The 26,433-nt window shown below is 37.4% G+C and overlaps 2 protein-coding genes and 1 pseudogene across 2 annotated transcripts; 1 reads left to right on the top strand and 2 right to left on the bottom strand.

The window, feature by feature from the left end:
• The first annotated feature begins 5,069 nt into the window (after positions 1–5,069).
• On the top strand, positions 5,070–5,903 carry LOC120590465 (olfactory receptor 52E8-like). Its single transcript, XM_039848283.1, has one exon. The coding sequence runs from the start codon at positions 5,076–5,078 to the stop codon at positions 5,901–5,903; it is 828 nt and encodes a 275-aa protein (XP_039704217.1). The 5' UTR covers positions 5,070–5,075.
• A 9,925-nt stretch (positions 5,904–15,828) lies between these two features.
• On the bottom strand, positions 15,829–18,228 carry LOC120590458 (olfactory receptor 56A1-like; annotated as a pseudogene).
• A 5,987-nt stretch (positions 18,229–24,215) lies between these two features.
• LOC120590105 (olfactory receptor 56A1-like) lies at positions 24,216–25,158 on the bottom strand. Its single transcript, XM_039847743.1, is given in 3 exon segments — positions 24,216–24,472; positions 24,475–24,921; positions 24,924–25,158. Coding segments are annotated over 3 exon segments (939 nt in total).
• Between the last annotated feature and the right edge of the window lie 1,275 nt (positions 25,159–26,433).

Raw genomic sequence — 26,433 nt, 5'->3', positions numbered from 1 at the left:
AATAAGCATAGCACTACCTCATATTGTTATGGGTGGGATAAATGAGGTTATATATGTGAAATATTCTAAGTGCCCAGCAGATACATTGTCTCCAACTTCTTCCCATCTCAGTCCTCCTGCTGTCTCGCCCCAGACCACTGATCTGTGCCATTTTACTCCCTACTCCGATACTCTAGGTCTTAACTCAATTTCCCTGAATCCAAATTACAATCTTAAACACACATTGCACAGACTCTGTGATCACAAGCACTTACCAAGTTCCTTGTGTTCAGTCTTAGGGAGTTATATGGCAACTGTGAATTCAGTTATCGAAATTTTACATATATATATAAGGTGTTTAGAACAGAGCCTCAATGCACTCTAAGAGGCATTAACAAAACGTCTTCCCGTGTATGTGTTTGGGGAGAATTTGTAATGAAGTCTCCAGGTGACAGTCTAAGGCATGAAATTAAATGAATAGAAATTCCCATTGGTCATCCCACCAGCTGAAGAGAAGCTCTAGGGGAATCTCAGTGAACTTTGCTGCCTGCTACTTGGTCAATTTTCAGTTCTTGTTTCACATAATATTATGACAGGTCACATTTTATCTTATTCTCTCCTCCTTTCTCTCTCATTCTTCTCTCTTTTAGTCTTTGAATTGCTTGGATTAACCCTTTGGGCTCTGTTGAGGATTTATATAACTAGCAACTTTTTTTCCCATTGTAGTAAGATACACATAACATAAAATTTACCATTTAACCATTTTTTAACATGAGAAAATTCCCAATGTGCATGTATTAAAATTGACATGGGGAAGTCACATAAGCATGAACATTCCAAAGACAGTGAGGCAACGTGAAATTTAAAATCCAGTGGCCCTTAGTACAGTCACAATGTCATGCAGCTGTCACCACAATCTAGTTCCATAACATTTTCACGCCACTCCACACGGAATCCCTGCACCCAGTAAGCATCGCGGCTCACTCTTCCCTACTCCAGCCCCTGGGACCGATCATCTGATTTCCGCTTCTGTCAATTTTCTCTATGGATCTAGTCTGGATATTTCATAAAAGTGGATCATATACATGTGACCTTTAGAGCCCAGCTTCTTTCATTTAGCACGGTTTTAAGTCGAATCATTGTTGTAGCATAGATCAGTATTTCATTTATTTTTAGCACTGAACAATATAATCCATTATATGGATATACCATTTTTGATATTGGGTTGTTCCTATACTTTGGCTATTGTCAATAATGCTGCTGTAAATATTCTTGTACAAGATTTGTTCAAACACCTGTTTTTAATTCTTTTAGGTATATACACCAAAAGTGGAATTTTGGAGACATTTGATAATTCTACACAACTTTTTGGGGAAGCATTTTCCACAGTGGCTACATCAATTTACATTTCCAACACCTACATATAAGGTCTCTCATTTCTCCACATCCTCTCTAATACTTGTTATTTTCCATTAGAGCCATCCTAGTGGATGCCAAGTGGTATCTCATTGGGTTTTTGATTTACATTTCTTTAATAACTAATGATAGTAAGTATTTTTTTCATGGGTACCTTGGCCTTTTGTACATCTTTTTAAAATTAAATTTATTGGATGACATTGGGTAATAAGATTATATAAGCCTTAAATGTACAGACTTTCACCATTGGGTATAATATAAATTATATTTTTCCCGTAAATGTCTTTACCACGTTGAGGAAGAAAATACAATTTTCTTACATGCCTAGTTTGTTGAGTGTTTTTATCATGAAAATATGCTTGATTTTGTCAAATGTTCTTTTTGGACTAATTTCCTTCATTTAATTAATGTTGTATAATGCATTGATTGATTCTCTTATGTCTAAACAACCTTGTTTTCCTAGGATTAATAACACTTGGTCATGGTGTATAATTCTTTTTGATATGCTGTTGAACTTGATTTGCTAGTATTTTGCTGAGAATTTTTAATCTATATTCATAGGGACATTTCTCTGTAGTTTTATTATTAAAAATATGTACATTCTACACCATAAAAAAACCCTACTGTGTGTGTGCGTGTTTACGCACGCATGTGAAATGACTTTTTGAATTCACCAGATTCTTTCTAGTAGAATGAGCCACATTCTGTACTTTAGTATTATTTCCTCACAGTGAGCCAGAGGGTACAGATTAGGAACTTCTCAGGTCTTTACTGGGCATGTGCATAGTCACATACGTGTGTGTGGCTTTCTAGCTTAGGAATATTCAGAGCTTTGAAAAACTCTGTATGGTCAATTCATTTCCCAAGTTTTACTTTTAAGTTTTTTGGTCAGTCTTTTGTTATCCCCAACTTTTTTCCTGCTTTAGGAAGATGCAATGTTTTAATTTCTACTCATTGTTTTGACCATAGCTCAGGGAAAAGGCTGTTCACAGTGAAGGAGTTTTGAGTCATGTCAAATAAAGGTTTACCTGTGAGAAGGAATTTCCCTGGAGCTTCCACATAGGTCACATAATGACAGTTCTCTGGGAACGTATCTTTAAGATACCATTATTGCCTATCCCAAGGGAAGTGGGTTGTAAGAAAAATATAAATATCTTCTATTCAGGATAATAAGAGGCATGCCCCCCAAGAAGATGCCAAGGGAGTTTCTTAGAGATTTAGAGACCAAGGTAAGTCATCCTGGTTAGGCTGTGAAAAACAGCAAAAGAGAGGGGAAATTGCTTTTTCCAAGATAGTATGGAGAGATGGAAGAAAAGTGAAAGCAAGGAAGACAAGATGAAGAAAGAATGTACACTCATATTCATAACCTCCTGAAGCTACACTTTTACCTACTTGTGCTTATACCTATGACCATGCAAAAAATCTCACCTGCAAAACTAAAGGATAAAAGCTGATGTGGAAGGAGATGCACCAATATACCCTGTAACAATTTAGTTATTATTTCTGACCCTGTAGATAGGCTCACAAATGTGAGTAACAAGAGGGCAAGGACTAGCTTTCTCTATATGATAGCACTGTGTCAGGTATAGAAAAGGTGATAAAAAAATGCTTTTGAATTAATGAATTTATGAATAAATAAATAAACCATAAAACATGGCCCTGAGGGCTAGACTTTTGTGAAAATAAGACCTAGGTATAGGGCGTTAAAACATCTGGGAAAGGGAAGGCAGGATGGCCACAAACTGCAAGATTAAGCAAGAATGAGAAAGAGTGTACTTTATGTCTTCTTCTTTATGCTCATCAGTTCCAGGAAATGAAAACGTGGGTATTTAGTGTGTGGTGGAGGCAGATGGAACAGAGTAGAGTAAGAAGATGACACACTGAGGACATGACTACTGGATAGCTGGATATAATTTCATATAACACTTAAGAGTTAGGAGATCAAATGAAAGGCTGGGACCCAGTCTTATTTCTGAATCCAGCAGAGATTCAAAGATACATGATATATGTTGAAATAATAGGTCATAATACATGATATATGTTAATAATTAGCTATTGGTTGATAAATGTTTACAGAATGGAAATAATATTCTCTCAGAGAACAGGAAAGCACCATTTTTCAAGCACTTCTAGAAAATCCACAGAAATAAGTGGGATAAGAAATAAATGAGATTTTCTTGGGATAGAGCCATATTTTTTAAATAAGTATCTGCTGTATGAAGCCCCAAGAGTGACCAAGACACCAGACAATTAAGAGTCTGGCCATCAATCTACTGAACTTCTGGATAAGATCATTGAGAAGATGACAGATTCCTTTTTTATGTCCTGACTGGTCACTGTGTTTTTATTTTCACTTTGTCCTTTCTCTTCACTCCATACTGAATAAAATTTATTTCTTTCATTAGCTGAAGAATATTCTGAGTCTTAGCATAAGCCTACCTTCTTCCATGGAATTTTTTTGACCCATCTATACACCTATAACATTCTGTACATTCTTCTTTTTTTTTTCCATTTCAATTAAATTTTTTGGTGACATTATTAACAAATATATATATATATATGTCTTACTGTGAAATTATACACCTGAATCTTACTGGATTTTGTTAACTAATGTCACCAAAAAAAAATTGTATATATTCTATGCATACTTCTAACATTGAACTTGCAATACAATTTTCAAATTTCATCTTTGGAATTTTATCTCCCTTTTTACTCATGGTCTTCTTGAGGGTTCGTGACCAGTTTTATTCAAAATTATATTCAAATTGACAAATCAATGCTGGTACATAGAGGAATCACATCTCCACTTACCTTGTATATATTCTCCACTAATGAAAGGCAGAAAACTATCTTTGATAGTTTCACATTATAAAATTGAGACTTCAGCTGTCTCCTTTCCAACCCTAGCAGTCCGAGTTTACACACACACACACACACACACACACACGTGCATGTATGCAGGAGTAGGCACTCTACATTTGGGGGTTTTTAGATTCCTTAATAGAGAAACAGTTCAGATTACGAATATCAAAGAAAACTTGTTGCATTTTAAGCAAAAATATGTGGAACACTCTCAGAGACAAAGGCTCTAGAATTTATTTTTTCCATTTATTTATGGCTACACTCCAGAGTCTGAATTTCCGTTATGTAGAGGATATTTTTCTGCCTTCTTTTTTTAATATTGGTCTCTTTATTAGGGTAAGTGGCTGCAGGGTAAGTCTAGTTTTATTCCTGGTGCCACATGATGCTCGGAAGAGGCTAGCGGAACTTGAGGACTATATTGAAATTCCTTTCCTTTTATAAGAATTGAGATATAATTGATATATAATTGAGATATAACATTGTATAAATTCAAGGTGTGCAACATGTTGACATGATACATTTATATGTTATAGTATGATTGTCACCGTAACTTTAGCTATCATTCCTATCATATCACATGATTATCATTTTTTGATCAGAACATTTTAAATTTAGTCCCTTAGAATTTTGAAGTATCAAACAGTCTGACTGATGAAAATCATTATTTAACCTTCTTTCCAAATAGAAACAAATGAAGATTAAAATGTTCTTTTCTGTTTTACCCGGAATCTGGACAAAGAGATAAGATGAACAGGAATCACTAGTAGGAGGTCAGTAATTGTCTCTTACATGCACAACAGCTAACTGTGACAGAAAGAATGCCCATGCCTAACAACACCCACTTTCATCCTTCTTCATTCCTTTTGCTGGGCATCCCAGGACTAGAAGGTGTGCATGTCTGGATTGGATTCCATTTTTTCTTTCTGTATCTTGTTGCCCTCCTGGGGAATGCTGCTGTCCTGTTTGTGATCCAGACTGAGTATATTCTCCATGAGCCCATGTACTACTTCCTGGCCATGTTGGATTCCATCGACCTGGGCTTGTCCACTGCCACCATCCCCAAAATGCTAGGCATCTTCTGGTTCGGCCTCAGGAATATATCTTTTGAGAGCTGTCTTTCCCAGATGTTCTTCATTCACTTCTTCACTGCTATGGAGAGCATCGTGTTGGTGGCCATGGCCTTTGACCGCTACATTGCCATTTGTAAAACCCTTTGGTATACCACGATCCTCACCAGCAAAATCATCAGCATTATTGCCGGCATCGCTATTCTACAGAGCCTGTACATGGTGGCCCCACTGGTGTTTCTTCTCCTGAAGTTGCCCTTCTGTGGGCATCATATCATCCCTCATACCTACTGTGAGCACATGGACATTGCCTGCCTGGCTTGTGCCAGCATCAAAGTGAATATTATATATGGCCTTGACAATATTTCTCTCTTATTATTGGATGTGCTTATTATTCTCTCCTATTTCAGGATCCTTTATGCAGTCTTTCTCCTACCCTCCTGGGAAGCCCGGTTCAAAGTCCTCAACACATGTGGCTGCCACATTGGTGTTATCTTAGCCTTTCTAATACCTGCCTTTTTCTCTTCTCTGACACAACGTTTTGGCTACACATTCCCCAATATGTCTAGATTTTCTTAGATTCTCCCTTCTGAAATGATGATGGAGTAGACCTGGTAGTACTGGAACATGCCACAGGTCATGGTTTTCCTGAGTATAGATAGAAAAAGACTGAGGGACATAGACAACCAGTTTTTTAAAGTTAATTTTTAATTATAGTTGACACAATATTGTTACCCTGTATTTTATTTAACTTTTTTCATAAACTAATGGTATAGTGCCCCAAAAGATATATTGAAATTCTAAGCTCCAGGTACCTCTGAAGGCAACTTTATTCAGAAATTGTGTCTTTGTGGATGTCATCAAGGTGAGAGCTACCTGTTAACAAAAAGATTGAAGAACTTCATTTTAACTGCACCTTAATACATATCCCAAGGTTCCAGTTTAAAATGTATGTGTGAGAGGATGATTATCAGACTCTATTCTTGGTGGGTTCTAGGCTTGATTTTTGTCTCCTAGTGCCTGAAATTGCCAAATTTTTGCTCCATTATTTATTCATTTCTTCAAGATTAGCAAAAGTCCTCAGAGCAGAAGTAGCATTAAATCCCAGGTTTATCTCAGTTTTTACCTTATCCTAGTTTTGACTTTTTATTCTTAACTCTTCAGTGCTTTTTAAAGTATATTTCTATTTTATTAATTTAAGCAGCTTTTTTAGTGACATTTAACCTGGGCAAATGTTTTAGTATTGACATGTATTTTTATACATTACATATACAAATTGAATAATGTATAATGTTATACATTATGTATACATGTTATGTGTATAATTTAATGTCACATATGTGTATTTCTTTGTCTTCCTGATGTTTATCATTGCTGTTCAGAATACACTGTCAATAAAATGGCTGTTTCTTTGTAGGCAATGTATCACCTCTCTGGTTCTACTAGAACTTTTTGTCTTTGGGGTTTTAGAATGCTAGCAAATATGTATACATTTTTTAAAATTATTCTACTTATGATTAATTAAGCTTCTTGAGTCTGAATATAATTCAGGCACTATCTCTTTGAATATTGCTCCTCCCCATTATTTTCTATATTGTTTTGTATAAATCCAATCTGGTATATACTGGGCTTTCTTCTCAATTCTTTTTGTCTTTTCACCTCTATTTCACATTCGGGTCTCTTTCAAATTGTACTGCTTTCAGATTAAACTTTTCAACTTTAGCTCCATTTTACCAATTCTCAACTCAGCTTTGCCAATCTTTTGAAATATGTTAATCTTTCATCAGACACTAAACTTCTTATATTTTTCTGAAGTTATTGGTTTTCTGATAGGTTAATGCTCTTTTGTCATGTTTTTGGATTCATCTTTTGTTTCTTTAACCATTTTAAACACAGTTGTTATAACATGTCCAATAATTTTATTATTCAAAGTTCTTATATCTACTTCTACTGATTCTGTTCATCTTTTGTCATTTTGGACTGTGAGATTATAATCAATAAAGCTATTTCTGTGAGATCTCTTAAGTTTACCCTAAGGACACTTTATATTAATTTCTCCACTTGGGATATCCCAAGCTGCATGGTATAAATTCCAAATCAAACCTACTTAAGTGAAATTTGTTTTATTCTCTCTAAAATCTAGTTCAAGACAAAATGTGTGTATGCATGTACACATGTGCATATGCATGCATGTGTGTGGTGTGTGTGTGTGTGTGTGCTTTGTTTGTCCCTTCACAGAAGTTATAACCTTTCACATATTCATGGCACTATGGGGATGTATGTTTCTAAATTCTATTTCCTCCTCTTGTGGGTATCCAGGTTCTTGAGTTCCTATTTGCATGATTATTTAAAATGCAAACTTTTTGTTGTAGAAACTGATAAATGTTCCCATTACAGCCATAGTTCAATGTTATTTTCATCTCTCATTCCTTCTGACCACTAGCAAATTTCCTTACTTTCTTTTAAACATATGCATTTGAAATGACGTTTATTATATTTTACTTTGTTATTAACAGCAAAAAGATTTTTCGTGTTATGTTCTGCCATGAAATGGAAGTCAGAACTGCTTTTTACAAGGAAGACAGGACTCATTTACCCACGCAGTGGTTTGGAATAAACTTTCAGTGTGAAGCATAAGAAAATGTCCCTAAATAACAAATGTTTGTACTCTAAAACCCTGTTAGCTCTGTTCACATAATTATTCTCTCTCTCTCTCTGAATCCAGCTGGACAGGTACTTAAGCTGGTTAGCTGTATTTTATCTACCTGACAGATATATTGAGATTTATCTAAAGCAATCAATTGATCCTGAAGGTATGAGTTAATGGTGACCCATTTTGAAGAAAGAGATTCTAAAAAGATAAAGTTCTGGTGTCACAGTCTAGAACAGAATAACTTACTATAGCTTCTTTTAAAAAGAATAGAAAGAGAGAATGAAAGAGGAAGAACACAGGTGGGATAGAGAAAAAAGTAGTGGTAAAAAAAGGTTAAAAAGGAAGGTGGTAAAAAAGAAGGGTGGGAGAGAAAAAAAAGACAGTGGATAAGGAAGTAAAAATAACAAAGATATTGAGTGATTGTACTTAATGATATTATATACATAATAGAATCAAAAAATCAAACTGAAATAATTGCTCTTATCATTGTTTGTGAGGCAATTAAACTGAAATATAGAGAGTTTAAATTGTCTTCCCAATTCATACAGCAGGCAATAGCGCAGCCAGGATATGAAACCTGACTTCTAAACTTAAAATTCAAGTCTCTTTATGCTAAAAATGAATATCAGGAGGCTCTTTCTCAAGAGCATTTAGATATATTGATCCGTTTGTCATTCTGTGGAGACCAGGAAGAATGAGACGTAGTGGTCATTACAACATTTTTATTATTTTGGTGAAATATGCAATCCATTTGGTTAAGATAAAAAGATGATGGTGCAAAAAGAAAATGAAGTTATGATATTAAGCAAAGCCAAATTTACCCCACAATGGAGAAAGGAAATGTTATAATCTCAGAAATAAGTTCTTGCTGACATGTTAATTGGCTAGATAAATGCAGTGTACAGAGTTACTCAGACTTAGGTCAACAGCATACCTTGGAAGTCAAAGAAACTGCTCTCACTTCAGCTGTGAGAAGGCAGAACACCTGGACCCATTAATATCTCTCTTTTGGCTCAGTCTACAGACAAATCATATTTACTTGCACAGGAGTAAGCAAGCATAAGTCTAAGGAAACTCTCAGCCCTTTTATTGAACAGAACACAGTTCTTAATTTTATTATAAACATTCAAGTGAATGCAATAAATTCAGTGAGTCTGTTGAGAAAATCTACCAAAGTTTGTTCTTCCCTAGAATATCACTCATCTATTCCCCTCTCCAAAACATGTCCTAACAACAGTATCTCCTGACAGTTCACAAATTCTGCATACACTCAAATCTGAAACAATATGTATTGCTTATTTGAATCAAATACTGGGCTCTGACGACATCACAGCAGAAAGTCGAGGCAAGTTTCAGGAATATGTTTGGACAGTCTTGAGCTAGGGACTGGTTCTGGGGAGGGATTCAAATCCCTGCACCCCATCCATTGAATTTCTACTCCTGAGATGCAGGTTACCAATGCTCCACACAGTGGCCCTCTCTTTTTTCTACCACAAATGATGGGGTGGGGGCCTGGGAAAGATGGAAGGGATATAAAAAGACCCTTCTGCCTCTCTCTTATGAGTCTAAAATAAAACCTATGAGGTAATAAGATATCTGGAAGAAGCAAATGAAAAGCAGACCAGGCTCAAGGGCTGACTGTGTGTCAGAAAGATCAAGAAAGCCACAAAATCTTCCATAGTTATCCTTTCACTTCTTATCCTTTCCATTCCGCAACTTAGATTTCAGTTGACAATCAATGTATGTAAGTGACAGAGACAAGGCTAAGTTTAGCAAACAGAATTCTTCTTCCTCCTAGACACACAGACAAATTTAAATTTTCCAGGCTCACCTGAAATTATGTGGGTTATAAGACTAAATCTGGCCAAGGAAATGGCATTCACCTCTTCCAGGCATAATCTTAACAACCTCCTTCATGTCTCTACAGTATCTTTCTTTCTCCACTTTTGGCCAGTTGCAGACAATCTGCTGGAAGACATAAAGCCTTAGAAAATAGTGGAACCACACAGCAGAGAACTCTAGATCCCTGAATGATTGAGTGGACAAGAGATTCCCCCTTCCATGTACATTGGACTGAATACTTCAAAAAATAAAATTGTGTTGTGTTAAACTACCAACAAATTGGAATTGTTTGTTTCAACAGCTGGTAAGTTATCCTGATAAAGGCTGTAGACAGTGAGAAAGTTGACATCAAATGCTATAAAGATCTCATAACAAGAAAAGCTGACATGCCTACTAAATGGTAACTCTAGGAGAAATGATTGGAACAATTCAAAATAATCATGTGTATTTGCGATTATTGATTCCATTTGAAAAGTTATTGTGAGAAATAGATGAGCTTAGCAAAAAGTTGGCTGATTTTCAAGTATAAATTCAATGATAATAGACAAAGTTCATAAGAATGGAGTCAAAGAATTGTCCTACTGCTTGAGAGATCAAAGATTAAGAGGATCAATTAGAATACTTTTGAGTAACTAAGCCTCATAGAAACCAGCCCTGAGAAGAGACTAGATTTTATGTTTAGCTATCCTACTCAAATCTGACAGCCTTGGAAAGAAACAATTAAGTAGAAAAGAAGTGGCATGGGGCGAGAGAAAAGACAATTAAAAATATATATATTTTGATCATGCATAAGAAAACTCTTTGGGTGTGTGATGTGCTTTGTGTAGTTCTCAGCCTATGGATAGTGATGTTATTGGCTAGAAATGCCTGGAGGCACTCACCTGGGCAGAAAGCCCACAGACATTTCCTCCAATTAGAGCCACTGTTGAGACTACATTAGCCCTTTAGTTCTTATAATGGTTAGAAAATTCACCTCAGCAACAATCATCAGGAAGCTTAGAAAAACTAAGATTTATTACTCACAAGTCTTGCAAGGTATGCAGTATGCCTGGGGCCACATAGCAAAGTCAAGAGTAGAGAGAGAGAGAGAGAGAGAGAAAGAGAGAGAGAACAAACTTAAGGTTCTGCCTTTATTGAAGTCAAGAGTGAGATGCCAAGGGTTTTATGGGTTTACTCTTTATTGATGGATTTAAAACATAGGAACAAGAATTAAGCAGGAAGAGAAAAGCAGGGTCATTCAAAAAGTCAGTCAACTAAGTTAACCAAAGCTTTCTGAAATGACTAACTTAATAGGTAGTGTAGACTGGCTCTTAACCTAGTAGTATAGCTGGCAATATATTTATTTGAGATAGATGTCTTTTGTCTTTGAAGTGATGCTTCAACAATCAAAACACGAGCGTGGCTTTTAAAGAAAATTTTTGATTAAGACTTAAGATAATTATTGATCCTAATATTATCAACAGGAGGCAGACATCAAATGCAGTATCTGCAAAAGAAGTCATGTGCTCCAGAGCCTCATTTGCTTAATGTCAGTTTGGAGACTTAAGAAGGTACAACCTCCAAAAGGCAGAACAAGGAGACATAGAAAACAATGGCCAGGACAATTTCTCCCAGAGAACATTGTCTGTATGTAGTCAGAGAGCTTACTGAACTGACAGAAGGTGAAAATGTTGCCATGCCTGTCCCCAAAGTATTTTAGCATTACCATTGACAAATTACTCCTAAATGAATTCATGCTTCACTTCTACCTGGGAATCTTTATTGCTGGTCCCCAGTTTCTGCTCTACCATTCAATAAGTAGTGGGAGGAGGAAATGACTGGCCCAAGAGGAATCACATCTGGAACTTGATGGAGAAGACCATATACTCCTGGAGATCTTGAACTTTGTGCTACATACAGGAAATAGATGAAAATTTGGGTAGTCTGATTTGAGAAGCAGTTACATATATTTTACATGCAAGAGTCTCTCAGATCGTTTGTCTTAAGAAATGAATATTCAGTGACCCAGCCTCTCTTATAGGCATCTGGATCTGTGTGAGGAGTCTGGCCAGTGGAATAATAGAGAAAATGATGTGAATCTCTCCCAGATTGAGCCCCTAAAACCTCCTACACTTCTCTCCCTTTGCTTATACAAGAGCTAGATTCAGAAGTACCACTGGAGATTCCCTAAGTGCATACTGAGAGGCTCCCAAATTCTATTTTATATGTGGAAAACGCAGTTTCATTCACTTAGGAGTACTTAGGTCTTTGTTTTGAGCAATGGTCGCCATAGACTCCCTTTATCCTCCAGATATTTAATTCCAGGTGACTTGTTGCTCTTTCTTGCCAATGGGTCTTGATTAAAATCTGCTCTGTTCCTGAATAACAGTGTACAATGGTTTCAGACATTCTTTCAAAAGGCTCTGTGTTTATTACACATTACTCATGCAAATGGAACTAACCTGCAAACCAGCTAATGAGGTGAGTGACTATTGGTAAGCCACTCCCTTCCTCTTTCTCATGTTCTTACTACACTCTTCTTCCATTAAAATTGGATCATAGTCAGTCTATATCAGCAAAGTGATTCCACAGTTTCTTAGTTGAACTGATAAAACATCTGTACCCCATCATTTCTTTTCTCTCAGTTTTGAGATGTAATTGAGATATAGTACTGTATACGTTTAAAGTATACAGCATAATGACTTGACTTATACTTATTGTGAAATGATTACCACAATTAGTTAATATCTAACATCTCATACAAATACAAATATATATGTATATATTTTTTTCCTTGTGATAAGAACTCTCAAAATTTACTGAACTTTCAAATAGACCATACAGCAGTGTCAGCTGTAGTCATGACATTTTACATTACATTCTTCAGGACTTATTTATCTTATAACTGTACATTTGTGCCTTTCATATCCAACCAATTTAAAATGCCTTTAGTTTACGATCATTCATTCTATCCACTCAAGACAAGGTTCAAAGATTTCTACTAAGCTCATTTTTTAATGTTACGGGAACTTTATAACAGAGTTGTGTTTGCCCTTTAAGATCTGGCTCTTTGAGTAACGCTGCTCCCCCATTACCTTTAACTGGATGTGGCATTACCACAAAACCTGTCTTAGGACCATTGTGTTTAGTTTCTTGAACCACTTACACTGGGCTTGACAATCGTCTGAGAAACTATGGTCCTCTTACCCTCTCTTGTCAGAATCAGAGCTGAGGTCTAACCTCAAGTATATGGTTTGTCCTTTCCTTTTATTTAGGGCTCTAATACTATGGAACTAGAGAGCCATTGTAGATACTATCTGTTAACTCTTTACTTAGCCACTCCGGTATCATAAGTAAGAGAATGTTTACTGAGCCCCACAACATGCCATAATTGTGCTAGTCACTATGAAGAATGACAACGGAGGTGTTGGTCCCTACATTCTTGACAAATCTCTACTACAAGTTGGTAGTTTCTTTTCCTGAGTACACCCAGTTTGATCCAAGCTTCTCATAATTATGTTGGCTATTTACGTTAACCTAGAGAAGCCTGGTCCAGGAATTAAATCTTAATTTTGACCAGCTAAAAATACTCCTTTTTGAGTCCCTTCTGGGTTTGCACCCTGGGTAAAGGCATAGATGAGGTAGAGAAAGCACTCCTAGAGAGACCAAAAGAATGGACCAAATGTTTGAAAATATCACCAGACCATACGAATTATATATATATAATTATATATAATTTCTATATATAATTATATATAAATTATAGATAATTTATATGAATTATATCCTTTCTGCTAGATTTTTGTAAAACTCATTTTATAATCACTCACAGAAAGCTCTTATAAAAATTAAAGATTATCATGCACAAACTATTATTTCACAAGTGCTCAAAACATTTGAGCTTTTCATTTTATTATTATTGCTATCATTATTAGTAATACATAAAGACGACAAGATTATTAGTATCGTTTTAGGCAATCAGTGTTGAAGTTGGCAATTCTATCCTTTGAGGGACAGTAGGAAGATGGTGGTGAATAAAACTCTTCTAGAAGCCAAGAGATGGAGAGAAGCTCTATTAGAAAATTTGCTTTTAAAAAAAAAAATGACAAATACCGAGTCACAGCTGTGGCTCTGGCTTGAGGAAATGAGAGCCAAGCCTGAGGATATTAAGAGCCTCTTCTTGTAGGCAAATGTGCATCATTTTAATGGCTTTGGAGACTCTGCCCCTGGGGCTCACACCAGCAATGAGTTGTAGTTACTCTATCTAATTGCCAGTGTGGGGCAGTCAATCTCTATTCTTGCTGCCAGCTTAATACCAAATTCTTTCCTGGTTATGAAAGCTGCCCCTATCATGTCTCTTTGCCTGCCTGCACCAGAAGACTAGATTCTGTTTCCAGTTCCCTAGGAGGCATTGTGCACTTCAAGATGCTGTTACAGCTGTCCCTCCTGTTGTCATAGGTTTCAGACTCAGAACAAAGAGGAGCTGTGCAGTCATTAACTCTTATCTCTCAGTCCCAAACCCTCTCAGCCAAACTCTGCTTTGTGATGCTGGCCTTCAGACTCTGGGGCTCTTCTTTATCAGCTGGGTCCTCTTAGTTTGCACCCACAGAGAGCAACAGAAAAAGACTGGAAAGTTAAAGCGGTGGAAGGGACACTTGCTTCTTCCTCTGTTTCTGTTTCTGTCTCTGTGTCTGTTTCTCTCTCATCAGTATTTCTTAGCAATGACTCATCATGCTGGCAGTGGAGTTGATTCTTGTCTCCAGGAATGGTTGGTTGGTTGTTTGGTTGGTTGGTTGACTGGTTAGTTGAATGAGTTTTGGGTTTGGTTTGGGTTTGGGTTCAAATTTTAGAGCTGCCTGGATCAAATCAGTGTCACTGAACTCCATCAGTGGTATCAACAGCAGCAGGATAGAGTCCAGTCCTCAGACATCTAAGAGCCAGCTCAAAAGGCACCTCCTCTGAACTCCCATGACACTAGTACCAATTAGAGTCAGAATTCATCCTCAGAGTTATGAAACCCAGTTAAAGGGCCCATCCCCAACATTCTATGTTCTAATGACCTAACCTTTTCTCAGTTGTAAGATTCTTTCTTCAGGTACCAACTCTGTGTTACTTCATCCTCTTTTTTGGTTTCCAGTCTCCAATACCCACTTACCAACTGCTTACATTACATTTTCTAAAAATAATGGGTGCAATGTCTTTTCTCCTGACTTGACCCACTATTATTCAGTAACCTGATACTATGTCATGTCTTCCAACCTTTAACTAGAGCTCTTGGGCAGTCAACAGATCAAATGAGACTTGATTTCCAGTTCACTGCATGTGTAGCTCGAACATTTAGGGAGGTGGCCAACCCACTGTTCTAGTCAGTTTCTCTGTTTCCTACTCCATTGGCATGCCCTCTTACAACCTGTATCCTCATATGCAAGACTCCTTGAAGGTAATGAGATTATGTAGGATAGAATAGAAACATGGCATTGCTTTATATTATTATGAATACTCTTTTCCTGCAGCCCTGCCTTCTCTGAGAACACTCTGGCTCTCAAGGAAGTAGGTACAGGCAGAATATACCTATGGATGACCAAAAAGACAAAACTAAAGCCAAAGAAGAGTATGGTGGAAGCCTGGTCTCCAGCTTCAATTGTACAGAAGGGCCATTCTGCAGAAAGAGACTAGATTTCAATCTCCATCGCTTCCCAGATATGTGATCTTTGGCAGTTACCTCTTTTAAAAGTATCATTTTTTTTTTTTACTGTAAAACAGAAGCAATGATATCTTCAAGAATGTTGTGAAGATTAAATTACTTAAATACAATTGCCTGGCTCAAAACTGTTACTCAAGAAATATGAGTTTCTCACACTTGCCTACCTCCACCTAAACTAGGAGAGGAGAACAAAGAAAGGTATCTGTATCAGTTATGAAGTGAGCCTCAGTGTTTACTTATTACAAATACTCACAGGCATTTCTCTAACTCGTTGCCTAGGTAAAATCACGGAGGAGGAAGGGAAAAATGAGTTATAAATCTTTTCTTCATATTCTCATGCCTCTACGCAGCAATTTCTGAATTCCTTGTTTTATCTCTTTGGTCTGAACCTCATATACAATAGAGTTCAAGACAGGAGGTATGAGGTGATGAAGGACATAGAGTAGGGTCAGGATGTCCATGGGGATCCTCTTCTTGGACACATTTGTTGACACTGCAACCAGCGAGATGGTGCTGAAGAACAGAATGAGAATGAAGTGAGAGCCACACGTGCTCAGGGCCTTGAATGCAGCCCCCTCGGCCTTTAATTTAAAAACAGTTCTTAGAATAAATGTGTAGGAAAGAAATATAAGGATGAAATCTGAGCCCAGTAAGGTCTGACCAGCTACTAACTAGTAGATTCTGTTAAGGGTAAAATTTCACAGGAAAGCTTGGACACAGACAGGTTGGCACAGATGCAATTCTCAATGACATTTTTTCCAGAATAACAGAGCTGGGCAGTGAGGATAGAAATGGATGCAGTAAAAGGGCGTTTTGTGTAATAATGAAGACACTAGCCCTGGCCACAAATTAGTCAGTGATGATGAATAGGTATAGTAGTGAGTGACAGATGGCCACATAGTGGTCATAGGCCATGATTATGAATGTGCAGGACTCCATGGGAAGGAAACTGTTCATGATGAATATCTGGAGGAAGCAGGCAGAGAAGCTGATGGCCCTGAGGTCAAACTAGAAGATGGCCAGGACCTTGGGGATGACGGTGAGGAAGAGCACCGTGTCCAGCAGAGAGAGGAGGCAGGTAGCACATGGGCTCATGCAGAGAGTCCTCAGACAGATAGTGACCAGGAGGAATGGCCAGGAAGAAAAAGAGGCTGAGGGGCAGAGACAGCCAGTGCTGCTACCTCTGGTAGTTAGGAAGGCATATGAGGAAGAATTTGGAGACTGAGGCAGTAGAGTCATTGCTGGGTGAGGCCATGGAATTAATCGAGCTGAGAAGGCTAATCTTGACTATTTGTAAGAGCAGATACAAAAAGTAATTTTTTTAATTAACTTCAAAAATAGCCCTCTCACTTACTCTTTAGGAAGCTGATTACATATAAGAGATTCTTCCCAAATAAGGCAAACCGAAGTCAATTTTTTAAAGGTAGAGTGGTGAGACTTAACAAATAATGCTTTTGTCTTTGAAGAAAAATGAATCTGTAAAAACTAGATTTGAAAAAAGAATAATAGGGAGTAACCTCACAATATTAAAAATGTGCAACAAATTAGGTCATCATGGTACCAGTGTAAGAAAAGTAAAATGTTAGTAGTATAAAGGAGATCTGCCAAAACTCACCTAGTTTTTACAATAATCTACTCTATAATTTAGAATGCATCAAATCTATGACAGATAAAAAGTTTCTTTAATAGATATTTTTGAGATAATTGGAGATAATTGTTGACAATTGGGGGATGGGAAACCTTTAATTGAGTCCTCACCTCCTACCATACATCAATATAAATTGAGATGGATAATTTTGTTGTATCATTTCCTCATGCTCATGGTATACTAGAAGAAAATAGAATGTAAAATTGATTAAATCGGTCCTTTGCTAAAACCCCAGTCCAATTTGAATATAACTATTCATTTTCCAAAGTGTGCACCTGACCATCTCAGTGCTCCTGGAATAAGCCTAAAACAATGAGAAAAGTTGTTTTTACTTTAATTTATAGTTATCAACTTTAAGTGGGCCCTCAGTATTGCCTGTCTATCCTACAGAGTTTTCCTGATCAACCATCCCCTCTTGCCAAGACATTTTTCAAACCTTCTTCATTCTTTTTCAATCCTGAACTCTTCTTCTCTCGGAAGGTGACATCAACTACTATCTCACAAAGAGAAGGTGCCCAGTGAAATTTTCAACTTCCCCAAAATAAAGCTTACAAATTTACTTGCATTCTCCCATTCTTTCCTTGATTCCTCCCATTAAAATGACAAAATGTCAAACTTTCCACTTCTACATCGAATCCTAGCCTTCCTAGCCTATATTTATACTATCAATTGTGCATTCTAGTTTTTTAATTTTGAGTCATAGTTCCTTATTTACTGGATCTGCCCTGTCTTTCAAACATTCTCCAGTATCTTTCATCTTTAAAAATAAAAATTAAAAAGCCTCTTTCTAGCCTTGCAGCTATTTTTCTCTCGCCTTCCCTTCACACCCAAAATTTTCTCAAGGACTGTTATACGTATTGTCTCCACTTCCTCACCCGGTATCCATTTTATAACTCACTTCAATGTGGCTTCCATCCCCATCAGTTTCATCAAAATGGCTCTCAAAAAATCAGATTGTTGAAACTTGCTAAAACAATTGATCAAATCCTCTTCATTGAAACATGCTCTTTGGTTTAATTTGTATCACAGTCTCTTGATTTATCTCATACCTCCTGACCTCCTTCTCATTTCCCGACATGTTTTTCATCCACTACCTTGGCATCGGTTTCCAAAATTCAGTCCTGGGTTCTCTTTGATTTTCTTTTCTCCTCTCTGCTATTCTGTTCTGCTCATTCTTCCACTTCTTTTCTCAACTGTTTGGTTAGTCCACCTGGAGCATCCTAAAAAGTTATTGATTCCTTTAAGGGGTTCATTGTTACAAATTATAGATGTGTAGCCTGCATAAAATAAGGACATCAGTGATAACTTCAAAATATATGAATGGCTATCTTGGGAGAAAGGGAAAAACTAGAACCATCAGAAAGAGATCACAGAGAAGCTGAGTTTGGCTAAACATGAGAGCTTTCTATAAGTTTAAGAAAGTTTTCTTTCTCCAGTTTAAACTGGGACAGAGTTAGGGGGAAGCTTCTTCATCAATATTTTTTCTGTATCTATATCCTTGGTGTCCAGTGAAATACTAAACTCAGCACCCTTTATCCTGTTGTAGGATTTAAAAACCTCCTTTCTTTCCTGGTCAGGGAAGATGAAGCCCAATTCTCTATCTTCACCAAGTCTCCTAACCAAACAATGAAATGAGACCATGTTGTAGAAAGGAGAGAGAAGAAGGAGAAAGTAGGAGGCTCCTTACAGAGGTGCTCAGATTTCTAGATGCTAATACATTCAAAGTCACCATACCTCTCACCTCCTCATTTCCTTTTTCTCCCTGTTTATTGGAGATTGCCTATTAGAAAAGGACCACTGCCTGCCTTACCACTCTTTCTATCTAGATCCAGTACAGCCTGTGCTATCCTACCTGAAATTTGACCTTGAAACTTACAGAAGACATAAAAAGATGAGTCCTTGACAATGTATCAGCCATAGCGGTTGCTATCCTGGGACTTTAATGAATAAATCTTGAGAGTTTTATGAGCTCTTTGTTCCTTTCCTGCCCCGCTTCTTAGACCCAGAAGGGAAAAAGTGGCTCAAGAAACAGACTTGAGGAATGAGGGGCTGAGACCTTTGCAGACTCTGTCTTATGGTGCTCCTGCAAGTAAGAAGTTGGAATATAAAGGATGAAGTGATTTGCAACTGAGGTAAGAACTTGTCTAGAAACCAGAAGCTGGGGATCTGATATATAAGCCTGACACACAAACATCAGTGAAAATGTAGAAAAAGAGACTAAAAAGCAACCTCCTTCTTTATAAGAACTCCAATGTTTGAGTGCTTTCTGAGTGACCTAAACTATTGAGTGCTTTCTGAGTGACCTAAACTTTATATGTTTTTTTTTTTTTTCTCAGTGAAGACTAGAATAAATCTGAGAAAAGTCTGGAAGAGGTTTAGATCTCAGGCAAAAAATATGTTCAACAGAGAAATCATTTGAGATACAAATTTTTACCCTGTAGTATCTCCCACTGATTTTAGACAATTTAGTTAGGTAATAAAATATTCTATTTAATTTCCTTTTTGTCTCATCTGATCCACCTGCAGACATCATCGCCTGAAAGCTACCTTACATTAGAAAATGGGCAGAAACTTATTCTTCTGGTGTCCTTTTATAAATCTGTTTGGGACTGGTGTAATTGTAGTCGTCTGCTGCCTCATGGAGCTTCCTGTGCCTTTATACTGCACAGGAAAATTGGGCCCACCCGTAACCGATACAACGAGGAGAAAAAAGAGATGACAACTCCATGGGCAAATAGGGCAGGAGCCTTTTCTGCTGAGAACTTGGTAGCACAGCTCTCTATTCACTTGTGCTGAGAGTAATACACCTGGAAAACAATAGTACTGTGCAAAGGTAGCCCCGGAACAGACTGATAGCCACAACTGAAATTTCAAAAGAGATGCTACAATCAAGCCAATAAAAAGTGAAAAGACAGCTTTGTAGTCCCCACAGCTCCCATCCTTATTTTTTGTTTCTCTGTGAGTTCCTAACTGGTGACCTTTACGTGTGTCCTTGAATTCGTTGACTTGTTACATTTGTTTTCTACTCATAAACATAGATTTTTCTCACCAATCCAATACTCATCCTTGGAAGTCTCACTCTGAACAATACAGCCCAATTCAGAGAAGTTTTTAAATTTCCTCTGATTATGAAATAAAAAATAGACATGCTAACATTCAAATTATATGATATTGTTTATCATTGAAAGTCCAGCAATATTTCACCCATCAGAAAGAACTAGTATAAACAATCTGTTGTATATTTTCCATCTATGTTTTTCTATATGTCTATCAAGATTATATATATGTATATATGTAAATGATATTATCCCATATCAATTTAACTTATATACATTTGCCTGTTATAAACTCTTTATTATATCTAGGCCTTTAAACTAGGCACACTATTTTATATGAGTTTTTTAGTATGTTTTATTATCTGATAAGATATGACTCGAATCTTTTTAAAAACTCTCTTCCATTTAGTGAAAGTTTCACCTTCCCTATACGCTTTACAATAACTGTAACATTCCTCATGTTGGAATTTTTCTTGAAATTGCTTTGAATTTATCAATTAATTTGGGGAGAACTGACATTCTTACAATGTTCATGTGTCCTTTTCATGGACATGGTTTATCTCTACATTTAACAGGATCTACACTTAAATGCTTTAAGCGTAATTTTAAAAATAGTATCCTTAAAGGTCTTGTGTTTCTAACAATGCCAATTTCCACATATTAATATGCTTTTCCTACCGTAAATGGTATGTTAATTTTAGATAATTTTTGCTGATATAAAGAAAACTATTGATTTAAGTTCTTCTTATAACTGAACATCTTACTGAACAAATAACTATTCTAAAAATCTGATTATTATTTTTAATGATTAGATCATATGAAAACAACAATAGTTTAACCATTTTTAATCTGATCTTTAAAACTCTTCTTTCTTCATTGACTTACTGTGCTGGTCAGGACTCTTTTGCATTAAATAGTTACAATGATAAGTGTTCCTCTTGGTTCATTGCCCTTTGCAAAAGAGCTGCCTCCTCCAAAGTTATGCTTCCTGTCTGGGGCAACTCCCATCTAGAGACTAGTTGATAAGAGAGGAAAAAGGGCCTGGTCCCCTGCACCTCAATTTAGACAACTCTGAAAAGGGCCATCCTAGAGCTCCCTCTGTAATTATGTGAGTTCTTGTTTGGGATTTTGTTTCCTCAAATGCTTTTGAATAGTTTCACACATGCATGCACTGATCAATACTGTGCTGAATACTTAATGAGACCCCTTCGTAGATCTTTAGAATTCTCTTTTTATGCAGTTCTCGCTTCTTCAATACTCTACCCACTGAATTCTAGCTGTCTTGGCCTACCCCCCACCTCCCCAGGATTTCCATGCCCTTGTCCTCAACACAGGGAGACTGTCAGACTACACCTGGGTTTGCCCTCCTTTTGACATGGCCTGGAATCTCTCTCCAATAAGTTGCAAAGATTTCTTTCCAGTAAACAGGATTTACCTCATTTGTTTCTTATCACTCAGGCATCATTGTCCTCTACTGCCTCATTGCCTGATGTCCAGTGTTTTCAGAACCATTGTTTCACAAATTTTGTCCAGTATTTTGTTGTTGTTTCAAGTGAGAGGATAAATCTGGTTTGCTGCTCCATCTTGACAAGCTTAAGTCCTTCTTGAGTATGTAAATCATGCTGGACAAACAGAGGAAAGCATTATCCAATTTCTGACTCCTCCCTGGACTTGGAGTTGGACTTGTGACTGAAGAAGTCCCCCACCCTCCCCATAGTCAGGAGAGATCTATTTTACAGCTTAAGCTTTAGTGTCTTGGAAGGACTATGTACCACAGTAAAAGAGAATACACCTCTGGGGGAATCAGGTCAGAGTGATTCGGGGATTCCAAAATATATCTAAGAAATTTGAAGAAAATAGATTTTAGGACTGCGGGAAGGCCAGTGGTATACAGAAATGGAAGTGAGATGTGACCAGTTCTGGACTTCAAGGTTAAGAAAGTTACTTAGGTTTATTTTTAAGTGAGGAGTCTGTCAAAATTCTCTCCCTTGTGTGTGGAGACATTAGGATATGTACTCAGAATATGAGTGTCTCTGGGAAGACCATGTGACGGTGCGTTTTTTTCACAGGGGAAAACAAGGATAGCTGCATGACCATGCCTCCGGGTTAACTATGTTTGGATCTGGACAACCCAATCTCTGTCTTCACCCATAAGAGAACCTTATGCCAGAATTTATCAAATAATCAAAGACTAGAGATGGCAAAACCCACAGAAGTGACAGCATGAAAATATAGTCATCTTTTTCTCTTCACACATCCAAATGATAATCAAGTTCCACTCATTCTTTAAAGAAATTCCTTTAAAATGCTTCCTAATCACCTTTTTGTGATTAGAGGAATTGCAATTAAAGGAATTAAACAGTTCCCAGCTCTCCACATTTCACAAGTTTTTGTTATGCTCTAATGCATAAAACATAGACCTTTTTATCCAATATTTACAATTTACCAGTCAAGAGACATTTCAAAAACAGAGAAGATCATATTTGTTACAAACAAGGGATTAGTACTCTTACATTTAAAATGCCTTCAAAAATTTTGGAATCTACTTTTGCAGACAGGAAAAGTGGCTACTGAAGTACACTCTTGAACACATTTGTATCTTTCCACAATGCCAGGTTTATTGAGTGGAACCTCAGATAAACGGATCAGGTACCCATACAGGTTAACATACAACACACAGCGAAGGGAAGTACAAAGTCTTCCACAAGAGAGCAAAGGGATGAAAGCCTTTAACATCTCCAAAGCCAGCCCTGTTGACTGGCAGCGCAGAGAATTGTACGTCGGTTCCAAGCCAGTGGTTATGACGGGTCAAAAAGTCAGTCTTCAGCTCTAGTGCAAGTGTCCTTGATGCTATCAGGTTATTGTCTGTCTCAGGTGTTCAGCTTATACGGACCTTACAAGATGAGATCCTCATGCTTCGACTCCTGCATGTAGCAGCTGACATCTGTGGTTTTGGGCGGGCCAGTTATACCCTAAGTGTATTCCTCTTATGTGCAAGTTGACATCACTGTAATGGTTCCCATGGAATTCATTTTGAAAAGTCTAAAAAGTCCTTGTTTCTTTATGCTCTGTACATCTATTCACCAGAACCTGCATCTAAGGACCTCTTAATAGAGCAGGCTTTGCTTTCACCATATGAAATTCTGCAAATAAAAATTATGTCTAAGCTTTGAGTTAGGTTATTGGATGAGCCTGAGCCCCAAATTCCCCACTACTTGTGAACAAAAAAAAGGGCTATGTAATAAACCTGACAAGTTTATGGGGCTACATGGCAAGTCTTCTAATTTCCCACCTTCACTTCCACTTGGGTCCTCGGTGTCCTAGTCTTTCCATAAAGACTTTGAATGTGTCTGTCTTCTGCTGGGCACAGACTGTACTAGTATGAGTATTATCTTTTGTAACCAAAACTTAAACAGTCATAATCAGAAAAGACGGTGATCTCTCTGAATTCCGTGTCTCTCCTTAATTCTTCTCGACTCTGAAGCTGGGGCTGGGGTGGAGGGGATTCTAGAAAGAAGATGCATATTGTCAGCAACAGGTTCATAAAAATGACACAGAGATCATGGCCTGAAGAGCAGAGCTAGAGCTTCAATTGTACCTGAGGAAGGAATCTTGTGTCATAGAAAGTCTCTGCAGTCTGTTACACCTGCACTTGAATTGATACCAGATGGAATCTTTGTCAGTATTTCTCCATTAATTTTTGTTTTCTAATGTATAAAGTGGAATAATAATCCCTGCCCTGCAGAATTGTTATGAAAGTCAGATGATTTAAATTTATAAATGTCTAGACACAAAGTTAGGTACCTAAGACTGTTAGTTACCTAAGCTAGGCAAATGAATATTGATCAGGTACTAAGAAATCCACAGTAATCCCTGATATGGAAGGGACAAAAAGTAGGCAGGAAATATTCACTTTCCGAGCATTATTTTACTGTCTAGAATCACAAATTCTGAAATAAGACAGAGGAAATAGGAATAGATGTTTCTATAGAGAGTCCCTTCTGTGTATTTAAAGCCTCCTCTGTAGCAACTTCTGAAACCCCTGCTTTAACTCTTTGGTTCGAAACCCATAAACAATAGGGTTCAAGGCAGGAGGTATGAGGTGATGAAGGACATTGAGCAGGATTAGGATGTCCATGGGGACTCTCTTTCTGGACACATTTGTTAACACCACAACCAGCAGTATGGTGCTGAAGAAGAGAATGAGAATGAAGTGGGAGCCACATGTGCTTAAAGCTTTGACCGCAGCCCCCTCAGCCTTGAATTAAGCACAGCTCTTAGAATGAAGGCATAGGAGAGGAAGATAAGGATGAAATCCAAGCCCAGTAAGGTCCAACCAGCCACAAACTGGTAGATTCTGTTAAGAGTGACGTCGTCACAGGAGAGCCTAGACACAGACAAGTTGGCACAGATGCAGTTCTCAATGACATTTTTTCCACAGTAATGAAGCCGAGCAGAGAGAATGGGGACCGGTGAGAGCAGCAAACCATTCCGAGCCATGATGAAAACACTAGCTTTGGCCACAAATTGGTTAGTGATGATGGATGGGTATCGTAGTGGGTGACAGATGGCCACATAGCGGTCATAGGCCATGATCATGAAAGTGCAGGACTCCATGGCAAGAAAGCAATTCATAATGAACATCTGGAGGAAGCAGGCAGAGAAGCTGATGGCCCTGAGGTCAAACCAGAAGATGGCCAGGACCTTGGGGATACGGTGAGACAGAGCACCATGTCCAGCAGAGAGAGGAAGCTGAGCAGATAGTACATGGGCTCGTGCAGAGAGGCCTCCAGCCGGATGGTGATCAGGAGGGTGGCGTTGGACCCCATGGCCAGAAGGAAGAGGAGGCTGAGGGGCAGGGACAGCCAGTGCTGCCAACTCTGGTAGTTAGGGAAGCAGATGAGGAAGAATTCAGAGACTGGAGCAGTGGAGTAGTTGCTGGATAATGTCATGAGATAAATCCTAAGATGAGGATATTTCACCTAGGTTTATATATGATAAGACACACAAATTAGGTCAATAGAAAATGAAGTTGTCAAAATATTTGCTAACACTACTCATCCAGAAAACTGATGAGATGTAGAAAGCTATCCCAAATGAAAGCCAAGTTCAGTGAAGACTAATATGAGTCAGGGGAAGAGCTGGCAAATTATTTTAAAGTTAATTTAGAAAAACAAAAAAGACTAGTCACAAAGTTTAGAAGGAAAATAATGAGAATTACCTCATTAAAACATATTGTAAAACTACAAAATTTTTTATAAGTGATACTAACATATGATACAGATAACACGAATTGACCAGTTATAGATCCCAGAGCCCAGAAGTACTCACTAGTTTACAGAGTAACCCAGAATTAACAAAGATCATAAAAATTCTATTTAACTATAGGTCTTTTAATTATTATAGATATAATTTGTTAGAAAGTGACAAAAAATTAATGTTTCCTCACTTTTTATCACACACCAAAGTAAATTTGAGATGGAAAATTTATGATTTAAATGATACTTTTAATCCTATGTTAAAAGAAAATAAAAGTAAACATTGATTAAAGAGGGTTCCCCAAATCCCTCCATCATTCTCACTTATTATATCTCTACCACAAACCATCTTGGACATACTTAAGTCAAGCCTGTGCAAGTACAGTTCAATATTCTTATAGAAATTTATGCTCAAAGTCAGGCTATTTTTATTAATATTTATGACCACCAACCTCAAATGAGCCCTTAATAGGAATGTTCAATATAACAGTCTCTGGTTAGTTCATTTCTTCATTCATTGCAATCGATTTTTTTAATGTTCTAAACTTTTTTCAAATGCTAAATCCTCTCCTCTCTCAGCAGATGACCTCTCCAGCTGTTCCACAAAGACAGCAATAGGCTGTCCAATTTCCTCAATTTCCCAAAATATATTCATAAACTCATTGATACCTATACACTTACTGTCTCTTTGTATCTAGTTGACTCAAAGATCTACCCCTCTGAATTCCAATCTCTCCGCCTCTGATTTGGAGTCTATCTACCCTGATCTTCTCAGGAACTTTAGCCTGTTAATTATCTAGTCAATGTCCTATGTATTCAAGCTCCCCCTTCTTGGATCTCCTTCCCTTGGACATTCAAAACACTCAAGTCTCTCAGATCTTAATTAATTTCTACATCTATCCCACATCCCCATTTAGTGTAAAACCATGATTTCGGTTCTTGAACAAAGACATTAAATCTCTACCTCAT

Source organism: Pteropus medius, unplaced genomic scaffold (assembly GCF_902729225.1).
Source record: "Pteropus medius unplaced genomic scaffold, Ma_sr-lr_union100, whole genome shotgun sequence".
Classification (NCBI taxonomy): domain Eukaryota; kingdom Metazoa; phylum Chordata; class Mammalia; order Chiroptera; family Pteropodidae; genus Pteropus; species Pteropus medius.
Note: the sequence above shows the minus strand (reverse complement) of the source record. Positions and strands in the feature narration are given on the sequence as shown.

What these genes read in the sequence shown, in the direction of transcription:
- LOC120590465 (XM_039848283.1), top strand. Translation starts at nt 5,076, where the DNA reads ATGCCCATGCCTAACAACACCCACTTTCATCCTTCTTCATTCCTTTTG.